Source organism: Emydura macquarii, unplaced genomic scaffold (genome assembly GCF_026122565.2).
Source record: "Emydura macquarii macquarii isolate MOO-44397 ecotype Brisbane River unplaced genomic scaffold, CSIRO-AGI_Emac_v2 contig_3470, whole genome shotgun sequence".
NCBI lineage: Eukaryota > Metazoa > Chordata > Testudines > Chelidae > Emydura > Emydura macquarii.
This window is the reverse complement of record NW_027133607.1, coordinates 8,928,896-8,941,921: the sequence shown is the minus strand read 5'-3', so window position 1 is coordinate 8,941,921 and position 13,026 is coordinate 8,928,896. Positions and strand designations below refer to the sequence as shown.

General features: G+C 52.2%; 1 protein-coding gene across 7 annotated transcripts; it reads left to right on the top strand.

The window, feature by feature from the left end:
- The first annotated feature begins 1,448 nt into the window (after positions 1–1,448).
- On the top strand, positions 1,449–13,026 carry SMKR1 (small lysine rich protein 1). 7 transcript variants are annotated; one of them, XM_067534908.1, is made up of 3 exons: positions 1,449–1,465; positions 2,976–3,037; positions 12,539–13,026. In XM_067534908.1, exons 2-3 carry the CDS (start codon positions 3,035–3,037, stop codon positions 12,740–12,742), a joined length of 207 nt encoding a protein of 68 aa, XP_067391009.1. In that variant the 5' UTR covers positions 1,449–1,465; positions 2,976–3,034; the 3' UTR covers positions 12,743–13,026. The 7 variants fall into 7 exon arrangements, with proteins under 7 accessions (XP_067391009.1, XP_067391004.1, XP_067391005.1 ...); XM_067534903.1 differs by lacking the exon at positions 1,449–1,465 and adding an exon at positions 1,754–1,883; XM_067534904.1 differs by lacking the exon at positions 1,449–1,465 and adding an exon at positions 1,878–1,935.

Sequence of the window (13,026 nt, the reverse complement as noted above, 5' to 3'; positions counted from 1 at the left end):
TCTCCTCTTGTGAACAACAGCTCTGTGTCTGACTCTACTCTCTTCTCCCCCTCCATGTTGCTGTTATCTAGTGTGAGTCTTGTGATACACTATTGGGTATTTTTCTTAAAGCCCTAATTCCCAGAATGATGTGAGTACATGAGAGTCGTGGGGGCCCGAGGAGGATTATGAAAGCTAAGCTTCTTGCCGTCATGGGTGAGGAGAAAACATGAAAATGTGACCCAAGTGTATGCTGAAGGCTCAAAAATCAAAGCAGATGCCCTCCACTATAGTCCCACTGATTTGCCTACCTGTATATCTGATTTGGGGGCAGAATTTTGCACTAGCTGGCTTGGGATGGTAGGTTGCACGATAGTCATGGCTGATAATGACAGGCTAAAAACAGGTAACGGACTCACCTTGCTCTGTCCTACCAAACCCTGTGTCTTTGTTTAAACTAAATATCTGTGTGTATTAATGCCAGGAGAGTGCTGGTGCTGCCAGAAGGGGGAATACAGGGCAGAAAATGAGCTGATGTCTGCTTCTCCCACGTCCCCTTATCCCTCCTTGTTGGCCATATGACTGTTAGTTTAATTTGAATAAATATTGCAGTAGGCCAACATTTTCTAACCGGGCCCCATGATTTTACTGCCTGTTTTCAGTGCCTGAGGCACGAGAGCTTAGGTCTGAGCACCACCCCACTCGCCATCGAAGGAAATCGAGGCAGCCAAAGATGACTTCTGAGAATGTTGCTTTCCTTGAATGACGCCAGGGCAACTTGGAAGGGGAAACAACCCCTGACTGGCTCTCTCCCAACCCCCCTTGCTCCCACCACCATCCGAACCCAATCCTTTACTGAAGTGAAATGGGGACAGTAACTGATGTTACAGGCCTGGCTGCCCGCCTTCAAATCAGGTGAGGCAGGAAACTGGGACTAAACTGTCCTACCAGTGAAATAAACACCCAGTACTGCCAGGTGAGCAGTGCTGCTGTAGCTGGGCTGCACCCAGGACATCAGAGAGATGAGGTGCGGGAGTTAACCCCTTTTATTTGACAGTCCGCTGGGGAAGCGACAAGCTCCTGAGCTCTTCCTCAGGTCCCCTCAAGGACCCACCTTGGGGCTCTGGTACTTTGCCAGGAACCTGCCAGCTGGGACCTGCTCCCCATCCCTAAAAACCAAGGATTTTTTATTTATTTTAAAGAAAACAGGAGGTGGGGGGTTGTGTAACTTCCTGGGGGATGGCAGTTCAGTCCCTTGTGAGTTGGGGGGAGCAGAGGGGAAGGCTGCCCCGGCCCCCTGCGCTATATGGGGAGGCTTGTCAGCCTCTTGCTGTGTGGAGGGGTGAGAGAGGGAGTCTGTCAGGTCAGATCGGCCCCGTGGCTGTGCGGGCGGCGGAAAGGCGGTTCGGCGCCTTTCGCTATTTGCTGACTTTCCCGCCGAGAGCGATACCCCGAACGCCGGGAGTTTTCCCGCCCTTTCCCTGAGGTGACCGTTGGGCGCCAACCGCCACAGGCGGAGAGTTGGGGCGCGCGCAGACCGCCTCGGCCCCGCCACCAAAAAGGCTCCAGGGGGGTTCGCGGGCCGGGGGCGGGGCAGCAGGAGGCGGGGTGCGCCCCCTGCAGATCGGGACTGTTTGGAACACACGGAGGGAATCACGTCATCCGTACGCAGGGGAGGCGGGGTCTGGCCGAGCCACGCCCCTTCCTTGGTAACGGCGCGTGAGAGGGGTAAACAAAGGGCAGACCCCGCCCACTCCTCGGAGGAGGAGGGCGCGCCCACAGTGGCTGCCCCTGGCCCCGGCGCCTGCGGCGGGGAGCGCGAGCCGACCCCCCTCGGGTCAGGCAGGCAGGCAGGCAGGCGGTGCGGGCGCGCGCTCCGGGCTGTAGCTCGTGCAGGAGAGGCGGTGTGTTTGCGCAGGCGCGAAGGAACGGAACGGGACGCCTGGGGCGGGCGCGGTGGGTGCGGGGCCGGGGGAGGATGGGTGCGCCCCGCCCCGCCCCGGGGGGATGCAGGCGTGCACCGCGGCTCCCTGCGCGCGGGTTGGTCACCGGGCGATGCGGCGTTCCGGGGGTTCCGGGCCCGTTTGGGGGCCTGCGGCGCCTGGGCCGGTGAGGGGCGCCCCCCGGCGGGGGTGAGGGGGATGCGTGCGGGGCCTGGCTGGATAGCAGCGCCGCGGGCAATCGCTGCCCGCCTCCCCTGCCTGCAATGAGAAAAGGCAGCGCAGCGGTGGAGGATCCTCGAAGAGGAGCAGCTCGTCAGCCCCCGCGGAGCCGAGGCAGGAGGCAGGACACCCCGACCACCCCTGGCCTAACCTCCTCCCGCGATAACCTGCGCTAGGCTGGGCGGCATTGCACCATGCCCATCCGTTCACGGGCCAGAAACCTGCCCTGGCGATGTCATCCCCTTCTCCGGCTTTGCAACGGGGACGCTTTGCTTCGGCGCTAGGGTGATGGGAGCTTAAGAAAGAGAGAACGTTTCCTCCCCGCCCCCCATCAGAAATGCAATTTGGAAACAGCAGGAACTGAGGTTGATTTTGAGGGGAAGGGTTGGTGGCTGTAAACTGTACCAACTTCACAGAACTATTGCACATCTCCCCCCGGTAGCTTCTTTCCCAGTTCGCTATCTGTACAGTGAGCTGCAAGTTAGATCTCGCCCCCCACCCCCTTTCTTACCTCCACGCTGTTCTGATATCCAGATGGTCTCTTACAACACAGGAGAGCTCCTGTCTCAGAGCAATGCAGGAAATCTCCAGCAGACTACGGAGCCATGAACAACTGGTGTAGATGATTCAACAGATTTTTTACTTTTACTGGCAAGTAAAAGTTCTAGCCTAGTGTAGTTGTCTGCGCAAGGTAGAAGGTTTTTGGGAGGAGCTCATTTTGCTACTTGTTCTGTTTCATTTTTCTAGCTGACCACAGGGTTGAGGGGGAATAGAGAGCAACACCGTGATGATATCTGATGGTATGTAACCCTCTGCACAATTTGTATATTGCAGGGTCCATCTTCAGGGCTTCATGCAGAGTCCATCAGTTCAGGTCAATACAAGGACTTACCATGGTAATACAAGTTAATTTTATATTTATTTATGCAGTAGAAGCTCTATGAACTAACTGGGGATTGAGGAGTTCATAGAATTGAATATCTCAAAATTAGAGTAGAAATGGTGCATACATTAGCGTACTAATTGTTCAGTGATAGTGTACATAATGAATGGTAATAAAAGTATACAATGTGCCTGTTACAGTCTTGCAGATGGATTTCACTACTTTATGCAGTATTGTACAATCATATTCTGCTGTAGTGTCCCTGTAGTCACTGGTGAAATAAATAGCTGATTTTTCTTTAAAAAACCTGCCTCTCTTCTTTGCCACCAAATCTGTCAGCTTTTTAAAAACTAGGAGTTACACTGCATCACTTTCTTCTTGTCCTTCAAACCACTGCAGAGGGATTTCCAATGCACTGAAGGCATCAGAATGTGAAGGGATGTTGTCATGTTCTTCATTAACATCACTTTTGTTATGTTACTTAGGCCAAGACTACACAAAAGAGCTTACAGTGGCAAAGCTGAACTGATGCAGCTGTGCTGCTGTAAGACCTCTCATGTAGCCACTCTATGCCAATGTGAGAGAGCTCTTCCATCAACATTAAACCACCCCAATGAATGGTGGTAACTGTCGGCAGGAGACCTTCCTAGTGCTGTCCACGCTTGCTTTTATGTCTGTATAACTTACGTCACTGGGGTGTGTGTGTGTTTTTTCACATGCCTGAGCGACATAAGTTATACCGACATAACTGGTAGACACAGCCTAAGGCACTATGTCCAGTGTATAGGGAAGTCAGTACACCCATGCTGTGGGTGCATGTGAACTCTGCTCCTTACTCAAGTAAATACTTGTGTGCCTTACTGATGAAGGGATAAAAATGGGTCATGTAGCCAGTCATTTATAAGATCAGTGTTCATTAAATTGGGGTTCCTACTGTGCTGTGAATCTGAAAGGTTCATTTTCAAGGCTGATGAACACAAACTGACCTACCTAACTTACATTTTAGGGTGTATGCGTGGGTGCACCAGTTTCTACTTTGCCATATTTGTGAGTAGGCAGACACATGCTTTGTAAAATGAAAATTCTGACCACTTGAGGTCAATGAAGACTCCATTGCACTTTCCACAAAAGTAGAAATGTCCAGCTTCTTTGGAGGGGGGCAAGGTACCGTGGTGCTGGACATAGAGTGAGATCCAGAATAGAATAGTTACTTACATTTTGCTTGGACCTGGGAGCTGTCTGAGCTATGCCTTTGTGAGATGAGAGAGGGCTGCAATCTCTTCAATGTCGTGCAAGTGGATGCAGCCCTTGGATTCCTGGTAAATTTGTAAGAGATCCCTAAATTGGAATCTTCTAGGCTTTGTTGCCACAGAATATGCAGACTTCAGCTTTCTGTTCTGTAGTTTAATTGAGAGACAGGAAGTGAGGATTTAGAGCTCATCAGAAATAATGAAAGTGCTTCACTGCTGATAATGATCGTGGGCAAGCAAAGAATTGGGTGGTCAGAAGCATGTATCACAATGAAGGAGAAGCAATAGTGGTGAGACAATTGCAACCTCCCAAATAACTCGCAGCCCCATAACTACTTGCACTTAAATATAGTGCCTTGCAACCTGAAGGATCACAAAATGCTGTCCACACTTTAAAACTATGGGCAAAATTTCCAACAGGAAAATAATTGCACTTCAAAGATTTGCTAGTGCATCTGTTTTCAGGGCACAAATGTATGGGAGTGTAATTCAGGAGGCTTGCTAAAAATCTATCTACATGAGCATTTACGTCATAAATCGTACACATTACATTACAAGGAGCATTCAACAAATTATAGCTATCCAATTACTATTTGTAGGAAAGTTTGTCACTTACACTAAAAGATGTCTGATTGCCAGCAGTTTCCTCTCCATGTGACTGGCAGTATTGTATCTCAAACCTTCATCCCTTACAACTTGTGCTCTGCATTTTCCATTGGGATCTTGTTTTTCTGAGGATGTTGCAGATTGAACCTGCTTTTCATTTGAATTGTATTTCCCCTTATTTTTACCATACATGTTCCTTTATGTCTATTTGTGGATTGAGTCACATGGGTTGTGTCCCAGGACTATGTCACTGAATTTCAATTTATGTCTCTCTTTTGCTGAGGTGTACTGAGTCGTAGAGGTACTTCTCAGGGTTTACACTGTAAAAATGTGGTAGGTGCACTCCTGTTCCCATAATTAACACTGAAGTGATGATGTTCATAATGTTTCTAGACTGTATCAAAGTCATTTGTTTCTCTTGTGCATCAACTGGTGCATTTCTTGTGAGGAATGCACCAATACAGTCATTTAACAGAGTGTGTGAAATTAGCTATATAACCCATCACTAGTTGGGCAGTAACACCAGGCTACCCAGTGTACAATGGATGTGCTGTTTAGCATGAGGCCAAAGTCCAAGAACCTTCAATCACTTAGGAAATGTAGGTATTCTTGCGTCCCTTTCCTCTTGAAACGTGCTCATCATTCCATCCTCTGCACCTGTGCTGTAGCCTTGAAAATCACTCTTCCTTCTCCTCATGGTATTTGCCTACCTTGAAATGTTTCCATATTTCTTCTACATGTTTTCTCTACAGGTCCTTTAACAGAGCTTTAAATATTCAAAATGACCATACGCAGAGGATCTGTCTGCTCTAGCAGCACTGTGGGAGCTAAGGGCCTGAGCCAAATCCATTGAATTTGATTGAAGTTTTTCCATTGACTTCATTAGGGTTTGGATCAGGCTCTTGGTGAGTATTAAATAGATACCTGTTCAGTATACATGTATTTGCTAAAGCAGATAGTTATGCTTTTTGCTATTAGACGAAGAATTTATATTATATTATAGTAGCAGCCACAGTCCCCAGTTGGGTGAAGTATCACCCTGGTTCTACTTCGAATGATTGCTCATATCCATTCCAATATAGGTGAGTGCGTGCTACCGTGCATTGGTTCCTGGAACTTCTTTCCCCTTAGCAAGCACCATAGGGTCGGCTTAGGTGCTCCCTGGAGTGCTGCACTCATGCCGCGGTATATGAGGCACCGCTGACCCTGCGGGCCCTCAGTCCCTTTTTTCCGCTTGTGACAGTGACTGGAATGTCTTGCCTCTTGCCTTCTAGCAAGTAGCATTCCCCGTTTGAACTGTTCTAGTTCTTTGTAGTTAAGTATTAGAATTAATTAGCTGTTAAGTGTAGATAGTTAGCATTAGATTAGATAAGAAGCCCTTAGGGGCTTAAGGTTGGGCCATGCCTGGCTCAACCGGTGTTAAGTCCTGCGCCGCTTGCAGCAAGCCCTTGCTGGTGAGCAACCCTCATGAGTGCTGTCTCCGCTGTCTGGGAGAACAGCACAGGAAGGACAAGTGCAGGATCTGCAAAGCCTTCAAGCCGAGGACCCAGAAAGAATGGGACGCTCGCTTGAAGGCCATCCTGATGGAGTTGGCGCTCCGCCCGGACTCTGAACCGATGCATTCTTCCGCGGCACTGAGAGTCTCCTCGGTGCGGAGCACTCCACCGGCACCGGAGTTGACCAGTCGCCAGTGCCAAAGAAAAAGAAGCACCAGGGCACTGAGCGCCAGGACTCCCCTGCACCGCCTGCGCGGCCTGGGGGGAGTCGGGAGATGCAGGTGCCAGAGTGAACTCAATGGCCTGTGGCTGGTGCATCTCCACGCAGGGAGCCTCCCCCGACTCCTGGGGGTGAGGGAGTGCCCCTACGAGGACCGTCGACACCGGAGGCGTTCCAGGCGGCACGCGCCCTGATGGCCATGCCCACGCCTCCATCCTCCCCTCGGCTGAGGGTGCAGGGACCGGCGTCTCGAGGTAAACCTGCGCTGGGTGCCTCTGGTGGGTGGTCGAGACCGCAGTACAAGTCTCCCCCCAGACGGTCAGAGAGGGTAGAGCGTGCCGGCTCCCCTCGCAGCTCCGACTCTGGGTCGTCGAGCTCTTCCGCACCGTGGCACTGAGGAAGGTACACGGCACCGGAGGTTTCGCGCTCGAGGCGACGCTGCTCCCGTTCCGCTTCGCACGAGGTGCGCACTCCCGCACCCTGGCACCCTCGTCACCATGGCACCGGTCTCGATCCTCAGAACGGAGTCAGGCGCGGATCCCGGTGCTGGAGGAATTGGCACCGATGACACACACCGCACATCATTGCAAAACCTCGCAAAACCTCGGCACCGAGACGGAGGTCGTCCTCCAGCTCATCGAGCTGTACACCTCCCTGACGGCACCGTTCGCGGCGGCACCGGCACTCCTCATCCTCGGCGGTGGCGGCGCAGAGCAGGTCCCTGACAAAGATGGGCGGGAGCTGTAGGCACCGTGGGTACCGCTCTAGTGGCGCGGGGTCCCGCAAGGGCATGCACCGTCCAGAAGCACCACAGCTGGCACAGATACCGGCACCAGGATGGCCATAAGGTCCATGGCAGTGGCCATGCTGGGATCCATGGGGGGCGCAGATGGGGCAGGGTACTGTCTCTGTCCCATCGTCAGTGTCACAACCGGTACCCCCCCACCTAGCCAGCCGCTAAGGGTCATTTCTCGGAGGAGAAATCGGATCCTGAGGAGGGACCCTCCACTGGGCCCCTTCCACAATCCTCCTCCTCCTCCCCTGACCAGGTGACCGCCAGGAACCACAGGGCACCCCTACCGGATTTCAAAGTTTATCAGGAGCTCCTTATGAGGGTGGCCAGCAACCTCAATATAGAACTGAAGGAGCTCTCTGAGGAGGAGGATCCCGTCTTTGGTGTGGCTGGGTCGGTGGGGCTATCTAGAGTGGCCCTCCCAGTTCACGAGAGAGTCCTGAAGCTGGCCAAGGCTCTCTGGCAAATCCCTGCCTCGGTTGCTCCCATCTCCAAGGGCACTGAGAAAATGTACTATGTTCCATCGGAGGGGTTTGAGTTCCTTTATACCCACCCAACCTCCGGGACCCTAGTGGTGGACGCGGCCAACCAAAGAGACAGACAAGGCGGCCCGGGCAACAAGCCCCAAAATAAAGATAACAAAAAACTAAACCTGTTCGGCCACAAGGTCTATTCCACCAGGGCCCTGCAGCTGAGGATCGCAAATCATCAAGCACTCCTTGGTGCCCGCACTGGATCCAGGGCACCAATACCCTTCTCCTGGATCCGTCCCGTCTGTTTGCGGAAAGGCTCAGGCCCTACTACGCCGAGTGGAAAAGTATTACATCAGACTACTAGGTCCTCGGCGTAGTTCTCAGGGGATATGCCCTTCAGTTTACGGCCTTCCCCCCAGATTCCCCCCCACCCCGTCCCTCTTCAGGGACCCCTCTCACAAGCAACGCCTGTTGCAGGAGGTGAATTCCCTCCTCCTCCGCAGGGCTGTGGAAGCAGTCCCTCCGCAGGAAACGGAGGGGTTTCTACTCCAGGTATTTCCTCATCCCCAAGGCAAAGGAGGGCCTGAGACCCATATTAGATCTTCGCCGTCTGAACAAGTTCATCAGACGTCTCAGGTTCCGTATGGTTTCCCTAGCCTCCATCATCCCCACACTGGATCCAGGAGACTGGTACGCCGCCCTCAAGCTAAAGGATGTGTATTTTCATATTTCCATCCTTCCCAGGCACAGGCGCTTCCTTCAATTTATGGTAGCTGGCTGCCATTACCAATTCTCGGCCCTGTCCTTTGGCCTCTCGTCTGCCCCCAGAGTCTTCACAAAGTGCATGGCGGTGGTGGCGGCCCACCTATGCCGCAGAGGGGTCCAGAACTTCCCCTACCTGGATGACAGGCTGATCTGGGGCAGGTCCGGGGCCCACGTGAGGAACAGCCTGGCACTCCCTGCGTGACATGCACCAGACTAGGGCTGCTCATCAACGAGCAGAAGTCCACTCTCACCCCGGTGCAGCGCATAGATTTCATTGGGGCCACCCTGGATGCCACTCAGGCCAGAGCCTTCCTCCCACAGCCTCACTTCGAGGCGATGGCCACCATAATCGACCAACTCCACAGGTCTCCCATGACAACAGCCAGGCACAGCCTGCAGCTGTTGGGACACATGGCGGCCTGTACGTATGTGGTGAAGCTGGCTTGCCTCAAGCTCAGGCCTCTCTAGGCTTGGTTAGCCTCGGTGTATGCACCGTCCAGGCACTCCTTGCACAGGGTGGTCACGGTTCCCACACAGGTACTGACCTCCCTGAACTGGTGGAGGACTCCCGGGGAAGTACTGAGAGGGGTTCAGTTCCAAGACGTGGCCCCATCAGTCACCCTTATTACGGACGCTTCGGATGTGGGATGGGGGGCCCACATCAGCCGCGACCTGAGCACCCAGGGGCTCTGGTCGGAGGAGGGGAGGAGTCTCCATATCAACGTCCAGGAGCTCAGAGAAGTCCGACTGTCCTGCAAGGTGCTCCTCAGATTCCTGAGGAGCAGGATGGTGCAGGTCTTCACGGACAACACAGCAGCCATGTTCTATATGAACAGGCAGGGGGGAGCGCGCTCCTCGGCCCTTTGCCAGGAGGCCATTCGACTTTGGGATTTTGCGGTGAGGCATGACTTCCACATACCTGCCTCTCACCTCCCGGGGGTCAGGAACAACGAGGCGGACCGCCTTAGCAGGTCGTTTCTACCCCAACATGACTGGTTGCTACATCCGGAGGTGGTAAGTTTTATCTTCTGCAAAACTTCCCCAACTGGACCTGTTCGCGTCGTCCTGGAGCAGGAAGTGCCTGAGGTTCTGCTCGCTCCAGGGTTGCAAGCCGGGCTCCATCTCCGATGCGTTCCTCATAGACTGGACGGGGACCCTCATGTATGCGTTTCCCCCCATTCCGCTACTGCCCAAAGTCCTCTTGAAGATCAAGAGGGACAAAGCGGACGTCATACTGATCACCCCAGCCTGGCCGAGGCAGCACTGGTTCAGCATGTTGCTGGACCTGTCCATCACCCCGCCAGTGCCACTCCTGAGGCGTTACGACCTGCTCTCCCAGGACCAGGTTCGCCTGCTGCACCCAGACCTGGACTCCCTCCACCTGATGGCATGAAGACTCTGTGGCTGACGGAGGGAGAGAGAGCCTGCTCGGCGCAGGTCCAACAGGTTCTGCTGGGCAGCAGAAAACCCTCCACTCAAGTGGTGTACCGGGCCAAGTGGAAGCAGTTTACCTGTTGGGCGGAGTCCCGGGGCATCCCACCGAGCTGCTCGCCTATACAGGCGATTCTGGAGAACCTGCTCCACCTGAAGCTCCAGGGTTTAGCGCTGGCCTCTCTGAAGGTGCACCTGGCGGCCATCTCGGCCTTCCACCAGCCGATGGAAGGGAGGTCATTATTTTCCCATCCCATGTCAGTCAGATTCCTCAAGGGGGTGGAGAGGCTGTACCCGCAGGTCCGTGACCCAGTGTCTCCCTGGGACTTGAACCTGGTCCTCACCAGACTAACGGGACCCCCTTCGAGCTGCTCATCCTCTTGTGGAAGGTAGCCTTCCTAGTGGCCATTACATTGGCTAGGAGGGTCTCCGAGATAAGAGCCTTAACCTCGGAGCCCCCCTACAGCGTCTTTTATAAAGACAAGGTGCGGTTGAGACCTCACCCGGCTTTCCTGCCTAAGGTGGTGTCCCAGTTCCACTATAACCAGGATATCTTCCTCCCCGTGTTCCTTCCAAAACCGCATGGCTCGGAGGAGGAGCGGAGCTGGCACTCGCTGGACGGGAGACAAGCCCTCGCATACTACATCGAGCGGACACGGCTGTTCCGGAAGTCAACACAGCTGTTCGTGGCGGTGGTGGACCGGATGAAGGGCTCATCTGTCTCCACCCAGCGCATCTCCGCCTGGATCACCGCCTGCATCAGGTGCTGCTACGAGCAGGCGAAGGCGCCGCTTCCAGGGGCTGTTTCGGCGCACTCAACCAGAGCCAAGGCCTCGTCAGCGGCCTTCCTGGAAAGCGTGCCTCTGCAGGACATCTGCAAAGCAGCTACCTGGTCATCGGTTCACACCTTCACGTCCCACTACGCCATCGTGCAGCAGGCGAGAGAGGACGCGGGCTTCGGCAGGGCCGTACTAATGAGAGCAGCTCGCCGATGACTCCTACCCACCTCCAAGTTATTGCTTTTTAATCACCTATATTGGAATGGATATGAGCAATCACTTGAAGTAGAAAACAGGGTTACTTACCAGTAACTGTTGTTCTTCGAGATGTGTTGCTCATATCCATTCCACACCCACCCTCCGTCCCTGCTGTCGGAGTCGGCAGAAAGACGGGACTGAGGGCCCGCAGGGTTGGCGGTGCCTCATATACCGCGGCATGAGCGCAGCACTCCAGGGGGCGCCTGAGCCGACCCTACGGGGCTTGCTAAGAGGAAAAAAGTTCTGGGAACCAGTGCACGGTGGTGTGCAGTCATCTATATTGGAATGGATATGAGCAACACATCTTGAAGAACAACAGTTACTGCTAAGTAATCCTGTTTTTATAACCTCAAAACTGTGGAATCACAAAAAATTCAGACAGGATGCCTTAGACTGGAACTGTGATAGAAATGCTAAATTCGGGCAGGATGTCAGAACTACAGTAGAAATGCAAAATCATTGGTCTATGTTGTAAGACGTTAACTACCTTTGTAACTGCACCCAGCCATACCCTGTCAGATAGATGACTGTATGTGACTTGGGACCCACTGGCATCGGAAGAATCACTGGGACATGCTGGTACCATGAGACCCCCAGTGTGTGTTATAAGTACCCTATGTGCGGTAAATGACCTGTTAAATATCAGAAACTCCACTATACGATCTATATGTAAAAAAGGAATTTTAAAAACCTATATAAGCCATCTGTATTTTGTACCAAGGCAAAGTTCCAGAGATCAGCACAGGGACGTGCTGTCTGGGCTTCCCTATAGCTATAGCTTCCTGTGTGTATGTCACAATTAAAGTTCTGCTCAATTCAACCCTAAAAGAGAAGCTGTGTGATCCTTTCCACGACAAAACAAACAGGCAAAGAGTAGGGGATGGTGATACAGCATACATTTTATGTGCTTCAGAATTAAATTTTAGTGCATTAATTGAACAAGTTCTCAGTAAACATCTATTTTATTTGGATTAATAACTTTCATCTGCAGATCTTTTTTTAGCTAGATGTAAACACAGTTTGGAGCACTAATTGACTGTTTAGATTGCTCACTTTAATCCACCAATTGTATCAAAAATATCTATGCAGCCTTTCCTTTCTTGATTATCTTTTTCACAATCTAACCTAGTCCATAATAGAGGTGATATGGATTTGGGAGATCTGTTACTGTGTCATAACTATTAGTCCATATAAAAAAATCCACAACCAGGAAGGTAGTCTGTGGTCAAGAGCCCTGGACTAACATAGCTGGGAGTGCTGCAGATCATGATTTTGTTGCAGCAATATAGCTGTATGTGGAACCCCAGTGCTGGATGACATGAGCAAGGGAATATTGCAATTTAGGAGTGAAGTGCTCTGGGTTCTTGTAGTTGGCACGGACACAATAATGATCCAGATCTTTTCGCAATCCCAGGTTTTTTTGTTGCTGTTCTGTTTTTACAGGGAGGTAAAGGTGGCAAATCCAAACGCAGCAAATCCAAAGGCTCCAAGAAGAAAACAAAGAAGCCAGTGAGCGAAGTGGATATCCTTAGCCCAGCTGCCATGCTCAATGCCTACTACATTTCTCACAATGCTGCTGCCTGCCTGGAGTTCCGTGGTTTTTCCTGGCCCGGCTCCCCCAAAAAGAAAGGGAAGAAAGGAAAGTAGTAATCAGATGGATGGAAGGCAAGGGACCCATGATAAATCAAGCTCCACCGTGAAAAGGAGAACCCTTGTTAAGGATTGAAAGCCAACTGATCACTCAGGTTTTTAACTCTTAAGGTTTGCCATAATCACTGTTAAGGCCAGTACTAAGACACTCTGTTATGGTGCAGGCATGAGATAGTAAATGTTAATTTAAGACTTACTCTGCCAGTGCAATATTAACTGTGGACATTAGCCTGCTAATTGTGACAGCAAATAAAACATTGCACCTCTGTGGGCAATTCTAA

Excerpts from the sequence above, each read along its gene's own strand:
- SMKR1 (XM_067534901.1), top strand. The coding sequence starts at position 2,186 with ATGAGAAAAGGCAGCGCAGCGGTGGAGGATCCTCGAAGAGGAGCAGCT. Across the intron at positions 2,264-2,977 it reads CGCGGAGCCGAGGCAGGAGG|TCCATCTTCAGGGCTTCATG; the intron begins CAGGACACCCCG and ends TATATTGCAGGG. Across the intron at positions 3,038-12,538 it reads CAATACAAGGACTTACCATG|GGAGGTAAAGGTGGCAAATC; the intron begins GTAATACAAGTT and ends CTGTTTTTACAG.